Here is a 16525-nt window from a genome sequence, read left to right on the forward strand (position 1 = left end):
ATAATTGCATAATCTCAATCTATGCCGTATTGGGAAAAATGTAAAGAAGTAATTGTTTCCTAAATGCCTTTTGCACCAAATAAATACAACAGACTTTACTTTTAAAAGCTGAACTGAGTGTCTGGATAAGATATTTGCCCATTAAGTTGACAGAAAATGCACCTTTTAGGACAAGGGTGTGCAAAGTGAGGCCTGGGGGTCTCACAATGTGTTCAACAAAGAATTGAACACATTAGGGCAAGACTATGACTTTCAAATTAAAATCTTCTTACAATAATGTCACAACACAAAGTAATCATCTTTTACAAGCTTATTACTTATTTACTTATTGACTTATACTCTAAAGTACACCTTGATTTTTGGTACGCAAAAATCTGCTTTTAATTGATGTATTAAAACACAACAAGTGTTTTCAAATGAAGGCTGAACTAGATCCTGTTGCTTGACAAAAATTTAGCAATCCTGATTTAGACCGAAAGGAACTTTAAACCAGTGATCTCCTGTTTCCCTGGGGTTTTCATATGACGTTGCACAGAAGTCCAATTCTCAACAGGACAAGGAGATTTTAAATATAAATCTGACCCGTTTCCAGTTTAATGAAAGTAGGTCAGCTTTATATTTAATATCGTTTATCCAAAAACTGCAACTAGATCAAAAGAGGAATAGTTCATCAGACACAAAAATCACAATTCTTATAGACATATTTGTGTGTAACCACAGCTTTTATTTAAGTTATTTCCTACAGTGTTTTTTTAAAAGAGACACATTATGCAAAATTCCCTTTTTACACGTTTTTATACTTCCATTTGGGTTTCTGCTCCCACAAACAGACCAGCTGCTTGTAGGAGTTGATTTTGAGTGCAGTGTGACTCAAAATCCTCCAAATTTTGAGTCACACTGCACCGTTACTGAGCAAATCCATCCTAACCCTGCCTTTCACTTAGCAACATAAGCATCGCTCCAGCATATTTGGTCAGCTGGTTTTACTGCTGTATGCGCTGTACAATGGCTGCTAGAAAAGGCAAGTGTTTTGTTGTTGACTTACTACTCAGAAACCACTTGTTACATTCTTGGTGGCTGTGCAGGAGGCTCTACTAATGCTTTTCAAAGATGTGTGTATATCTTCAGCCATCTTTACATGTGGGTGTAGAGTTGGGGGGCGTGGCCTGCAGCAGCTTATTTGATTTAAAGTGACAAAGAGCTCAAAATAGGCTGAACTGACCAGACTGAAATCTCATTATCTAAGAATAATTTTGTGCATAAAGTGTAATGTTTTGTAGCCCATAGAGCTACATTAACCATCTCAAGGAAGCATAATAGATTACCTTTTGCTGCTGCAACAAAAGCTCAATTTATTGAGGAGCTGTTAGCATTGAATACTTTATTTTATGTCTCACAAAGTAACTACAGGGTGAGGAGCTACCTGCTGCAGGCTGCGTTTGGCTTGCAGGGCAGCCGCCAGCTTCTCCTCTTGCTTCACTCTCATCCGGACGATCTCTTGCAGGACCTTTTCCCTGGCCTCTCTGGTTTCCATCCCAGCATACAGCATCTGCCTCATGGCCTCTATCTCTGGGCAAACCGGCCCTGCCTGCCAGGGAACCAGATCCTGGGCCTGCAGAGGCCTCTGGGGAGACAGGCTCTGAGAAACACCGCCATACGCCGCTGGAGGTGAGGTGAGGGAGGAAGCTGGAACTGGACCTGAAGAGATTTCAGAGGAATGTGGCAGAAAACATTAGAACAACAACAAAAAACCCAACAAGTTTCCTGTTTTTAAACTTTTAGTTCTTCTTTCTAACACCAGATGGCGCAGTTGTTCTGAATTCTCCCTCCACTGGCTGCTCTGTGATTCATCTACTTTGCTTACAATGAAATACACTTGCAACCAAAAAAAGTCTCTGCGGACTGATTGTGTAATGCTGAACTTGTTTCTTTTTTAGCCTACCATCATCGCAGTCGTCCACGTCGATCTCCCTGTCGGTGTCCATATCCTCGGCCTGACCAGAACACATCGAATGGGTCGGTTTGCTGTTATGTGGCTCTTTTATGGAAATGTTTTTGGATCCTGAAACGTGGCTTTCGTTGGGATGGAGCGGAGGAGAAACCAGAGTCTCACGATTCCTATTGGTGGGTCTGTGGAGAAAGTATGCATAAATCAAATATTCTGTATTTTATACGCACACACTGAAACAGATCTGTTTAGAAGACTCACCTCTCAGCTTCCTTGTGAGGTACCGGTTTCTCCTTTTCCACGGCTTTTGGAGACCAGGGGCGGAAAGCAGAGGGCCTCTGTTTCAGCTGGGCCTGTTTCAGATCCTATTGACAGCAAAAAACAACTTCGGTTAAACTCTGTGAACTAAGAACATTAAACCAGCCATGGAGAACGCAGTCAAAGGCTCCTCTATTTTAAACACCACCATATAATTGGAGGTCATACATATATGATAATGAAATGACTGAAAGGAGAGTGAGTCTTGTGATCTTTAAGCTTTACATTGCCATGAAACAGGATTCATAACCCTTGAACTGCTTTCCCTTTTGTCATGCTGCAGCCACAACTTCAGAGGAGATTTTATAGATCAATACTGACGAGTGCAAAACAGAGACAAACAGCAGAACTGTGTTCAACTGAGGAACATAAAAAGCACCTTTTGCTTCATCGTTCACAGTAAAATCCAACTACTTTTCAAGCATTTTTAACTTTTTTCAGCACCACTTTTGGAGATAAAACAACACAAATGAACTAAAGGAAAGACAGTTTCAATCCACTGTTATTAAAAATGTATCTGTATTCTACGCTCTACAGCAGGGATGACGTAAACTAAAATATAACAAAAACGTGTAAGTTTCTTGCAGTAAGCAATTAATCAATTAATCACATAAAGAATTACAATGAGCTTGATGGTTTTTTGGTGATTTAGGAGAATTTAATTTAAAGACTTTTAATGCGTTTCAGTTATATTTTGGTTTTATTTCTTGATTTGGTTGTGTTTTACTTTGGTAAAATATCTTCCAGTTCCATTGTGGATTACACTTTACAAAATTAAAGTTTATTAGTCTTTGGGAGGGCAACTTTACATTATTATATTATTTTATTTACATGAAAATGTAAATAAAAATGACAGTATTAAAGTTTATCATAATAACTTTAGGGAAGGTTTTTTTTGTCCAGTCACTAATTACTTGACTTTTTAATGCAATCTCTGAAACTGGATTATATTTAGACGTATCAGAGTAACACAAATGGATGCCACATGCTTCAGTTTTGTTTGCAATACTTCATGCATCGTTTTCCTACTTTTATGTTGCACTGTCACATTAATCATGAAACAAAGGTTATGTAAGCTGACAGAATTTTAAAAAAACGTTCATGGGTTATAAATTCTTTCTTTTAAGATGCTGTAAAGCTTACAGACCTTGTGTGCAGACTTGGACATGGACTGCAACCAGTCAGGCTTCCTGTCTTTGTCAGATGGCGGAGACTGTAATTTGTCAAATTTGGCCCTCTTGGCTGGGATCGGGCTGGGGGACTGCAGAGAGAAGCAGAGAGTGGAGGTTTAATCATCGACATCCTCGCGGAGTTGAAGTGCACACATTACATCACAGAGTACAGTGGATATTTCAAGAGCCTGTAACTTCTAAAAACTACTGCCCTGTGACTTAAAAGGTGTTGTTCATGAGAGGCACACAGATTTGTCAGAACATGAAGAGATGTTTCAGAATTCCTTCCCACAGTAAATAAGAGACGGTCATGGAAAGGGAACAAATTATAGAGCCACAGTGAGGAAAGGACGATGGAAGATGTGTCTGTGTAAGCATTCAATCTCTGGGCTTGGCATGCCTGCATCTGTGTGTGTTTTTGTGCGCTTGTGTGTGAGCGGGCCTTTGAGCTGAGCAGACACTCAAGCTGGCCTGGCTGGCAGCCAGCGTAGGGCTACACTGCTGCCTGCCAAGGAGAAGAGGCGCCGTCAGGTGGAGCAGATCGACTCCCCGAACCACAGAGACACCGCAGTCCAAAGGCAGACAGGGAGGAAGACCAATTAAAGTAATTGCAGTCGGATCTGACTGCAGATGGGATCGTACGGTTGACGCAGAACTGCAGAGTCATGTGCAGTTCGAGGGCATTCTCAAAACCAGGGAGGAGTTAAAGTATCCGTCTGGATGCAAAGTGCTGAATTCTGCAAAAAACTGTGGCGTTCCTTCAAGCTGCAGGATGGCTAATCTGCTTACAGTCCTCGGGTCTGCACTTGTCAGACAGAGGATATGTTTACCTAGTCAGGCACAGAGGCCAGCACAGACCTGCTTGCCGCTCTCTTACTCACTACTATGACATCCTGCCTGCAGGAAGGGCCAACACTCCCATCTCCCCGCGTGCGATTCAAGAGAAATGATTACTTCCCTTCAAAAATCCTCAATGAAACACTCCTGGAGGTTTATGTGTGTTTGTGAAAATCTTTATCGCTGCTTTGCTGTAATCACCTAAAAATAGAAATTTCGCGAGAAGCCTGCCTGGTAATGAATCACGTCTAGAATGGTTTTCTACACAAGGCCGCGCTCTGTGTGTGTCTGCTTGGGTGTGTGTGTGTGTGTGTTTGTGAGTGTGTGTAGATGCAGCTGTGAGTGGGTCGTGTGGTCAGGTGGGTGGTTAAAGGAGTGTAGACACGTATGTGCATGTGGGAGGGTGTGTGTATTCATAGGAGCGTGTGTGTCTGACGGAGGTGGAGGTGGTACGTTGGGTCTGGCACAGCACACCTAAAATAAAGACAAAAATGTCTCATACGCACTGTAAAAAGAAATTCAGGAGGATGTTCAATGTTAGTCATTAAAATGATTTAACATTTCACCCAATGTGAGTTTTTAATAGCCAGACTTAGGCAATATGTCACGGTTACTTTTCATCATCACTTAATCACAATAAAAATTTCCCTCCTAAAAGTTTCTATGCGCTTATTCCTCTAGTGATGTCTCATAAGGTAGCTAACCAGAACTAGCTATATTTTTATTTTACTTACATAAAAATGTAAGTCTAAAGATTTAGAGCTTATCTTTATTATTCAAAAGAAAATGTAGGTTTAGAAGTTGAAATACTAATGCAAATTGACACGCTACTGGCTAACATTTCTAATCAAAGCAGCCAATCCAGAAGCGCCACTTATTTTATTTGGTATAAGTTATCAGTCAATATCGAGTTAAAGCATGTGAGACAGAACCACTTCAAACTTAAACATAGATTCAATTCTTTAGTCTTTGTTCAAATCTGGGAAATGGTTAGCATAATGCTACACCCAGTAGGAATTGTATGTTCAGGGTGAAGTGCGCCGTTTCTAAATTGTTATTTTGTGAATGAATGTATCAGCTTGATAAAAATTAAGAGAGATATAAGATTTTGTGGCTCAGAAAGTTTCTGTTTCGGAGTGAGAATTTTGGCTTCTGCACAGCTTTAACTAATTTAGCTACACAGTAACACAAAAGACAAACTCACTGCTTCAGTGAATGTAGTCGTCGTTACTTAGCTGTGGTTTTCAGAAAAATCTTTAATCTTTAATATGCCCCACCCCTATAACAAATTTAAAAAGTTGCCATTTAAAACCATATTTAGCTAACTTAGTGAGAATGCTAACACTAAGAACAAATTTGCTTGGTAACTAACATTTTGACCTTGAGGCAGTTCTTACTGAAAAACAGCACATCTTAACTGTGATTGGCATGGAAACATTTAACCTGTTAGAAAAGATTAAACAAATTAAGTTTATATCCATTTTAGTTAGCTTAGCAACAGCTAAAGTTAGGCTTTAGCAATTGCTAAAGTCAAACTAGCTAGCAAGCTGAGCTCAGCAGTTTCATATTTCTATTTTGGTAACATTTCATGCCTTAATCACAAAATGTAACTTGTAATGTAAATTATTATACACTAAATGATTTATTTAGATGTCTTTTAGCTGGGCAGTGTAAATCCCTTGGTTCAAGGCAAATATCTCTCCAGGCAGACAAATAAAGAGACTTAAAATGATTTCTTAATCTGAAATATGATTAAAATATACCCACATAAAATGTGTGTCCATTGTGAAACCTACTAAACTCTATTTTATCAGAGCAAATCACAAAGTAAACATAAAATAACTGGAAATAGTTTTAACGGCTGTTTAATAAATAACTCCAGTTAACCATGATGAATATCCGTTTTTATTTGCTTTGTATTTACAAGTGCAGGCTTAGCGCTTCATGAGGTGTGCATATTTGCCGGGACACTCCCCTCATGTCTCCACCTGTCTAACCAGTCGCCACTTCACAACACACCTTTCACACACAAAACTCCGTGTTTGTTTTTGCTACTGTAGGTTAAATCCTTTAACCCAGACCTCCTCCAGACTGCGTCCCACTCAGCGGTGACTCGACCCCTCACCTGTCTTTGGGTCCAGGCCAGTGGTATTCTAAGAGCTGCCGGGCCGTTGTAATCAGACTCTGTAATTACTGACGTGACTGCTGTTTTCCTGACAAAGGATGTCTGCTCGTCTGGTACTATTTCTACCCTGAGGTTTCCAGCTCCAGGAAGGCTGCGAGCACTAGACATAATAGAGCCAGAAAACAGACACTCCCAGACACCACAAGGGACCTGCTGGCTAAATATGACACTGACCTCACAGGAGAGCAGCCGCACAGGCTTTACTCACCACCACATCATAGACACAGCACGGCCGCGGAGCCATAACAGCCTCCCCGCACATCCTACCGCCTCGCATGTCCCACAGGGCCCGGATTGGACATGCATCCCTTTCTTTCCCCTCACACTGGAAGGAGAAGGAGACTTCCTCTGAGGAGTTTGCTTTGGCTGAGTCCCCTGTGGGAACTGAGTCTTGAGTGGGAGGGGGAGTGGGCCAGAAGCGGGGGACCACAGAGGAAGCACTGAGCCGAAGGAATGTGTATTTGAAGGCCAAGTACAGCCTCCCCTTTCAGACTCCATTCAAGCATTGCCCTTTTCAACTCGCTATTGTATGATATTTCTTTGAGAAGCAGTAATGAGGGAGCAGTTCAAAGCAAACCTGTGGGCTAAACAGGGTTTAATAGCAGATGGGCAAGAGCAGACATGCATTATTTTTTAATTAGTGCTATATAACAGCAAGCCAATACTGTACAAGCACAAGGCCTTGGTAATTTCCATGCCAGCGTGACTTATAATCACACACACGGCTCACTGCAAACATATCAACATCTGAATGGAGATCCTGCTGTTTATCCAACCTGCTGAATAACAACTTGAGGCTTTTTTCATTTTTGGTAGTGTTAAGTATCTGTGCTGTGCAAACCCTTTTTTACTTTGGTAGAGCTTCAGAAAACAGATTATTAAAAGCTAATTTTAATAAAAAAATAAATTAATTAAAGTCTTCCAACAAAAGACGCCCAATTATTTGCCCTTGATTGGTTATATTACATTAAAAAAAAGATTTTACATAATGCACAAATAACAGAATAAAACTAACGTGTCCAACGCAGAGGAGACGACTTATGAATAAGATTACTCATATGAATTAGTGACAGAATCGAGTCAAAGCATGATGGCTGTGAAAACGTTTTAGGTCTGACAGGTTGTAATAAGCTTAATAAGAGTGTGTCCCTTCAGACTCCCAATAAAAATAACAATAATTCTGGCTCTCAGTGCTGCTACACCCTCAGACTGGAACAATTTCAAGCCTAAAATTTATAAGTTAAAAGAAAAATGGGCAATCTGACAAACAGCCACAACTCAAGTGACAGTCTTGCCAAAAAACATGGTAATAATAAAAATATTAAATTTGTTGATCTGAATAAGTTAGAGAGGGCGGTAAATATTGAGATCCTCCCTGCGAGTCCTAGTTCTGATGTATAATGGCAGATATTCCAGTACAACATGTGATCTCCAATCCAATATGGCTGCCTTGTTCTAATGTAACAAAAGTTAGTGAAAATATTTATCTTACATGTTTGTGTGTCATTAATCAGTCAACAACTAAAACAAGTCTGATTCTAATAATAAAGCTACATATAGATCTAAAGTAACAATTAATTTACATCTGTAAGATATAGATAGTTTTTTAAGTCTACATCTTGACTGAGCGGTTTTACGCTTTTTAATTATATTACACACAAATAAATAAAGCAAACTGACAACTATACAAATTTATTGAGATACTTGCATAATAATATCGGTGTGTGTAAATGTATGTATGTATCTTTGTGTGTCTTAGGATTGAAAGTTGAGGAAATAAGATAAATACCAAGATAAATTTGAGTGGCTAATGGAAACAAGGATTGTTTTTTTTTTATTAACAGCTACCATCTCATTCAATAAGTCTGTAAACTTCAAATCATAAAAAGATCTTTATTTGTTAAACACAAATATAAAACTATTTGAACAATAATAACAAAGTCCTGGATTTGTTTGTTCATCACAGATTGAGTATTGCTGCTGGATCTGGAGTTTCATAATGGAGAAAATATGACTGGATGTCATTATTTTAGCTGTTTTTAAAACAATGCTTCCCTCTAGTCTGTGTATAAATGTCTAAAGCTCTCTTTAGTTTAGCTTTCAAAAATTAAAAGCTCAACGAACTACAATTTAATATGTCTGGTTAAAATGTTTATATTTAACGAAGTGGCTTGGTGTATTTTTAAGGTTCAGTTTAAATGCAGTCTATTTGTTTTAGAGTGGCGATATTTTGGTTTTTAATGAGCAGGTATTGTAAATTAACTTCAACATTAGTAATAAAATGACACACAAAAAATCCTCACTTTCCTAGCAAACACCTAAGGCAAACTTGCCACTCACAAAATGGCGGATGCAGTGACATTATGTTTCTCGGCAATGAAGCCAATGTCGTCTTCTCGTCTATTGATGGAAACTGTTTATCTTGGCTCTGTAACATGGCACAATCCATTAAACTAAACAAGTTTGACAATAAGCTTCTGACAAACTCATAAACAGATGGTTTGAATGGTTTGAGAGTTTTCTTTTCTTTCCTGGAGCTGCAGCTAAATGCCTTGTAGATGCATGGTTTATATTCATTATACACAGGAGAATGTAACGCTGCTGAGAGCATAAATGTGAGCTAGGGTGCTTCACTTTATGTAATCTTGCCAAGTCTGTAAATATTTCATGCTTTTAGGAAGCACACACACACACACAGTTATGGAGGGCTAAAATGTAAGCCACTCACATCTGCTGTGGCTCTAAAAAGCACTAATGAAATTAGGAAGATACAAAACATGCTGCAGCTCTCATCTGGCGAGACAAAAATAGTTTCCACAGATGAACTTCCTCAGGCAGTGGTCATACAATACCATTGCACGCTGCATGATAGCACAGCATTAAGAAAAGTGCACAGCAACAAGACACAACAGTTTCAGATTACGTCCTCCTTTCCCCTCCTAAACCCCTGAATGTAATCCCCAGATCGACATGTGCTTAGTGGGGCGCTGTCTCACTCAAGGGCACAGCAACTGGCAGGGCCATTCGGGTGACAGCCTTAGTTGGAAGTGGGAGAATACTAGTTTCAGTAACCTGATCCCTGCGGTTCCATGTATATGTAGTCGCGGTGATGCCCTGAGCTCTCCATTCAGTCGAACAAATCGTGTGACAGTCCCTTGATTTATATAAAGCCCCGTGCTCGCCCCGTACAGTAACAGCTGGGCGAAAACTATCGCTGCGTGCTTAGAATATCCCTGAAACCTCATCCCCATTCCACGCAGACGCGGCTCCCATTTCCCCTCTCTAAATCTTAGCTTAGTTTATCAATTTACTCCCCTTCTGCTGCGTCCAGTTTGAGGACGTTTTATTTATGTGGGCTGGTTATCTGAGTCATGGAAGCGCAGTCACAGAAAGGCAGCCACAAGGCTTGGCATAAGGTCGGCATTAGAGTAAAGCTTATTGGATTGTCCTAATTGTCTTTGGGATTGAGAATTGATGAGGTCTGAGGTGGATGGAGGACAAGCTGCTCTCCCTAAAGGTGGAAAATCTTGCCAGGAACACACAGCTTTCCAACTTCAAGGCAAATAAACTTTAATTAAATCACTCAATAAGGTAACAAAACTTCCCAAAAGTTACTTCTAACTTGACATCATTCTTTGTATTGTCACTTTTCTTTTAGACTGTACGGCTGAAAAAAAAAGTATCACAATATACCTGATACATCAAATCAGTCGATATTGATATTTATTAATTTTTTTGTTTTAAATATCTGAAATACTGTCAAACTGGTGGCATGACTTTTACTGTTTTCTACTCGCAGTTGTTTTTTATTTTTAAGACTTTATGAGACACAGCGATGAGACAACTGTGTTAATAGAAGAACCACCTATATTTACAATCCTCCATGTAAATGTAAACAAAGTCATGTCCTTGACTGCTCCTTGGTGGACAAAAGCTCATTGAACGGATGCATTGTGGAGCATGACTACCTTGCCTCGAGTAAAATTTCAGTCAATACACACAGAAAAGTTGACATTGTCAACCCATGTCACACCGTGGCTGAACCGTGAAAAGGTGAAAAGATGTCTCCATGTATTCAGATCAGAAGAACCGACCCACCGTGGCTCTGCTTGGTTATTAGGGTTTTCCACATGTTACACAGCAATGAATTTATAACAGTATCGCAATATAAACATGATCAATATCAATAGAAAATATGATGATAGAATTTTTAATACTTTCACTTAACTCTGAGCCAGAACTGCACAGCATTCTGGGGGATGTAGGCAACCACTCATAGCCAGCAAAGCAAAGTCTGTGACATCAACTAACTCACTTGCTCTTTGGTTACCTAGCAACTCATTTATTCCTTGGTTACCTAGCAACAAACTGTTGCGTAACTTGCGCAGCAGCAGTTTAAGGTTTCAGCACCGTGCCTCACGGCTTTTTAAAAATAAAAAGAACTGCATTGAGTGAAAGAAGAAAATGAAAACATCTCAAAAGGAAACTGTGGATGAAACAGGGAAAAACTTTGGCAGCATTTCAGATATAAAAAAAAGTATCAATAATTATTTATATAATTTGATTTTTTTTTTTTTTTTCAGCCACGTTGTCCAGCCATTTTATATCTCGATCAACGCTTCGTTGAAGTTGGCGGCTATAATGCAACAAAACGTTGCTTGCCAACTGCCACTAGACAAGACCGATCACTTCGCAAATCCTAAGAAAAGCCACAGTGTTGCACAAAGAGTAACATTTAGGAATTCAGATTTCCGTTGTTTTTTTTCACAGTGAGAACATGTTGTAGTCTTGTATTTTTTTTGTGTAGTTAACTCCATTCACTGCTATTGTGCGTCACGTCCAAATCTGGCTTAAGAAAATAAGACAGCGTGAACTCCCCGTAATCTTTCGCTGACAAGTTTAATTTCTGGTGTCTTCGTCACAAACAAAAAAAAAAAAAAAAAAACCTGTTCTTGAAATAAGTGAACTGACTGTGTGCCCATGAAAGGATCATCCTGCTGCTGAGAGCAAACAAAAAGAAAATATATGTATATACTGTTCTACTGCATGAGAAGAAATGGATTCCACTTCAGGCCCAAGCATGGCAACTGTAACAACAAAGACATGCATGCCTGCCTTTCTTCCAGGACAGTATGCCGACTGTGGCATCGCTCCCTCTGCTTTGCAGGGTGACCTCTCTGTAAACCCCAGACGAAAAGACACGAAACTCAAGTCTCTGCAGGTTATATTTTATTCATGTAATCATTTTTAGCGTGATTTTGAGTCCTTCTAGGGAAATGAAAAATAGCGATTTCAGTATTTAGAAGGACATAAACCAGAGCCTCATTCATGTACGTTCAAACAATATTGAAATAATAAAATATTGAAAGACACCACAAAATAACAAAATCAAAATATTTTACATATAATTATATTAAATAGGATGTAGTTTTGGTCCAGTTTCTGGTACGAATAGCTTTGTGCACTTGAATTTAGTCAAACCGTACCTACAAGTAGTTTGTTTGAAGTAAATAATTTCTTAAAATTGATTTTTTTTTAAAGTACTAGTTGCAAGACAGTTTTCCCATCTTATAAGTGAAATAATCTGCCAGCAGCACAAGTATGTTTTCACCAATATTAAGTAATTATTTACTAAAAATAACCTTCTATATTTAGCTTAAAAGGTTTTTGTAAAATTTATCTCATTCCAAATGTACTAAGACATTTGTATTGGAAAGTAAACCAAAAATAGTTGGTGATGGTTTGTGTTTTTGCAGTGCACACATATACAATATTTATGCTTCTTATAATTTTTAGCACATTGTCAATTCAGGCTCAGAGCAGCTGCAGAGCTGACCTGCAGGCCAGAGGGGATGAAGGTTAATGAGAAAGGGAAAGCGTGTGCATTAATGGGCTTTTTAATTTAGCATAGAGAAAATGAATTTTAACAACAACAAAAAGAAAATTTTTGGAAAACACACAAATGAAAGGAATGAGAATGTCAGAAGTAGTGGGAAAATTCAACCTGAGAGCCATAACTACTTTGTTTTTCTTGGATAAATCCGACATTAGCATAACTGCTTTAGGCTTCTCTGTTATTCCCACACCTTCTCTTTCACTTTGTAGCATACATTGATTAAAAAACGAGCTCTGACCCGGCAGTTTTGGATAATACACACATAAATCAGACGCTAAATGTTAGCCTTGCTGCAGGACATCTCCAAAACACAAAGTGGAGAAATGTTTCATAAATTCTTATTTCTTTTTATCTATTATTTAGAGTCTGGCAAACAGCATGAATAACTGTTGCAGCTTATCTGGTTTGGTGCTTTTCTGTATGTTTGTGTGTTGTGTTCATGCCCCCACATAACTTGATCTCTGCAGTGCAGCAGTGCCAGCGCCATCTTTGCCAGCTTTATCCCTTGGCATTACGTCTCTTCCTTATCTCTGCTTACATCTACTGGTAATACATTTCAGCTTTCGCTCATATAAAATCATACTTTCTGTAAATCGTTTTAATAATTAAAATCTGCAATATTTAATAAGTGCAGTATTTCTAAAAACTGCGTTGAATTAAGTAGATGTCTTTCACAGCAAAAAGAAGAAGAGTAAAGCAATACTTTTGCATATTATTAGCATTACATTTTTATGTGAGAGGTTAGCTGTTGAACAATAAAATGTTAAACATGAAATGCGATTACTCTTGGATGTGTTGAAAGGGTCTGTTTTGTTCTTTTGCATTTCACAATTTTTTCTGCAATCTGATTTCAAAAAACAGATCGGTCCTTTGCAAGTCATAAGAAAACCGGTATTTATGACGGCGCATTTACAGAAATGCGTCTATGAATAGAATTCTTTTCAATGCGGCTCCCAGTAATGCAGCATTACACAAAGGAGTAAAGGTTAAAATCCTCTTTTTCCCTGCATCAAAATCTCAATAACAACCTCCCTGTTGTTATTAATGTCTTGATCTTTCAAAACCAATTTCCAGAAGATAAGATTTGTTATTTTCTCAGACCTATGGAGACATAGAATAACATTGGAGTGTTTTTGTTTAGAATCTGAGCTCATAAAAACAATCAGAGCGATGAAACTGCAAACAATAACTCTTTGTGTCTGACATAAATTAATTAGTCTTGATTAAGAAAAGGCAAACGTTAACCATTAAAAGGACAACTCCTGTTGTTAGAAGTGCTAACAAACCATAATATCAGCAGTAAACTGAATTTTCCAGACTTCAAACACTCTCTTTGTTACTTATAAGCACATCCTGCATCTACATGCAGTGAATCACACACAATATTCCCACTGTTATTAAGCTCCACCTCGCAAAGAGTCAGCGAGTGCAGAGTCCAACCAGCTGGATTTTAATCCCACAGATTAATTCCAATGCCAAGGCAAAGGAGACAGATTGACGATTAAAATGTCACTGGATAACCTTTTTACAACCCAAACAGCAGCAGCTCCAAAACACGGACCAGGATCATTCTCAGTACCTGGTACTGAATCACTCCTCTGCATCCCGGCCTCCCTCCTCCGTTCACAGAGACAGTGAGGAAGGACATCACAGGAGGAAGAGGAGGAGGAGAGGAAGAGCAAATGTAAAAGACTGGCAAGCGCTCTCAAAGAAAAGTACTGCAGGGAATGAAGACGAATGTTCTTCCTAATGATAAACTGAAAACCTTTAGAGCAGAAACAAAATGCTAAAATATGTATTCTGGGTTGGTTTGAGTAATTATACTGGTGAAGAAATCCTCATTTGCTATTTGTCAGTTTAGGAAGGAAACATCACTAATACTGTCAAACAATCGTCAGTTTTTTTGTAAAAAACTTGAAACCAAAATGTTTCAAACTTTGTATTTAATAAAAGACGGAACTAACCAAGATGCTTAAAAACAATTCTACCAACTCTGTAATGTAAATCTTACTGTTGCAAACTGTGCTAATAGTTAATATATGATGCTAAATACAGATTTTAGAAAGTAGAATATAATTGTGTAAATTACTACTGCCGACAGTGCTAACAATGCGAAATGTGTTTCAAAAACCTCAATGTTTACAGTTACTGTTGCTAATGATGCTAATTTGGCTAACTGCTAATACAAGATGCCGAAGGCAACTTAAATATCAACTTCATAATAGCCAAGTTTTAAAAAAGTAAAACATTAAGAGCAACAAATGCTAATGTGCTAACTATGCTAACAGCTAAGATACGAAAGAGACTCCATAATATCTGGGTTTTAAAAAGGCAAGAGCTTAATGTTTGCGGTTACGAATGCTAACTGTGGTCAATCAGTAGCAAAGAGAAAAGAGAGATATGCATTTTCCTGAAACAACAATGGATGGGTATTTTCTTACTCTACACAAAAAACTGCTAAAGAGGTTTTAAATTACACACACTGAAAAAGTTAATTCGGTTTTTATTCTTTTTACTTGAGTGGCCTCAGTTGTAATTAGCAGCTTTCCTTACAACCTGCAAAGCCTGCAAAATGCAACGTGAACAAAAGAAGCCAAGATGCATCTTAGAACCTGTTTGACCACATTTAGTTTCTCTGAGATTTATTGGGCGATTTTTTTTTTTTTTTGTAACTGGTGGTTCACAACTGCAGAGATTGAGAGGCCAATCATTACATCAAGATAAATTAACAACAAAATACCTGATTAGCCTCAACTCAGCCACTTTGAGTAAACCTGCTGGATTTTAATGCACTAGCTTGTCCAATTCCATCTAATTTAATGGTATTAAGATGTTGTAATGGTGCTGTTAACTACCGGCTTGATTTTAAAACCATGATCTGAGATGTGCCACTTTATTTCTCCACATTTTTTTCTCCTCACGCAGCATTTTCCGCTTATTCAGCAAAAAACAGGTTACAAGCTAAACTGCTTAGTTAATGTTTTTACCAGCAGATCCGGTCTGCCATTGAACCATTGGCTCTCTACTTTTAATTTTGGCAAGTTCCTGCCGTTTTACTACTGCTTCTGGGTTGCCAGTTGATTATTGTACAAAATACGTTAAAAGCCCCCAAGAGCTTGTGGTTCTGCTGCCATCTGAGCCGACTGTTTATAATTTCTTTATAGGTTTAATCACCAGAAACATTTGTTCAGGATTAAAAAGCAACAAAGGATGCCAGTGTGTTACAGGAGTCCTGACCAAATGTTCACTTGCTGGGCGTGAGACCAGATTTATGCTCTTAAAATCTAGCACCTAGTGCTAAAACCAACCATTTATGTGTAATTTAATCACTTTGTGCACATTTTTCTGTCACTAACAGATAATTGCAAATAAAAACAAGAAGGCAAGGTTGCAACACTTCCTCATTGTCGCATTTTGTGACGTGTTTTAATAATCTGAGCGGCGTTTACCTTCATGACAAGAAGCTGGGCGACCAAAGAGCCTTTAAAATGCAAAAGCAGTTTCCTGCTCAGCTGAGCCGCTGCTCGCGGCGCCACGCCTTCGCCGTAACCAGAGCCAGACGAGCACACCCCCTCCCCGAGCGAGCAGCCAGCGGAGAGGAGGGCAGGTGGCAGGTTTATTTGGAAAGATGAAAACAGGATGAATAACAGAGGTTAAGAGGTGTGCGGGGATGGGAAGGAGAGGCGGGGGGAGGTTAAAGGGGGCGCGGCCGTAAAAGCTGTGAGAGGGCGAGGTGAAGTTAGGGTCACTGCTCGAGTAGGGTTCCCATGTGAGGTCATTTCACCAACACACTACACGTCCTGAGAAACTGCTAAGGAGCTAATTGGCTGAACTGAAGCCATAAATCCTGCTGAAATTTATAGACGCCATTCTGTTTTGTTTTTTTACTGTTGAGAAGAAGCCCTTCTGGCCACCAGGTTCAAACATCTATTCTCTGATTCTGCCATCAGCGTTGGACAACTTAATGCGGCTCAAGACATTTCTTTGTCTCCAAATAACTGTGAACTTCAAATCTACAACTCAATATAGATGAACAAAAATAAGACAAATGTTACCGATCAATGAATAGCATAATAAACACATTTGAACTTTAAAACTCTGAACATTATTATTTTTCAAAGAGCAAAATTTATGTTTTTATTGTTTCGGTTTTTATTCCCGTTTTATTT

At 38.8% G+C, this 16525-nt stretch overlaps 1 protein-coding gene across 1 annotated transcript in view; it reads right to left on the reverse strand.

The window, feature by feature from the left end:
• Positions 1–16525, reverse strand: part of skib (v-ski avian sarcoma viral oncogene homolog b) — a 47944-nt gene that overhangs the window by 2830 nt on the left and 28589 nt on the right. Inside the window, exons 2-5 of the mRNA XM_055023033.1 lie at positions 3414–3527; positions 2210–2313; positions 1943–2130; positions 1424–1698 (exon numbers count right to left, since the gene is read on the reverse strand). Coding sequence (XP_054879008.1) covers positions 1424–1698; positions 1943–2130; positions 2210–2313; positions 3414–3527 — 681 coding nt within the window. The remainder of the gene's footprint in view (positions 1–1423; positions 1699–1942; positions 2131–2209; positions 2314–3413; positions 3528–16525) is intronic.

This window comes from Poeciliopsis prolifica, unplaced genomic scaffold (genome assembly GCF_027474105.1).
Source record: "Poeciliopsis prolifica strain line A6 unplaced genomic scaffold, Auburn_PproV2 SCAFFOLD003, whole genome shotgun sequence".
NCBI lineage: Eukaryota > Metazoa > Chordata > Actinopteri > Cyprinodontiformes > Poeciliidae > Poeciliopsis > Poeciliopsis prolifica.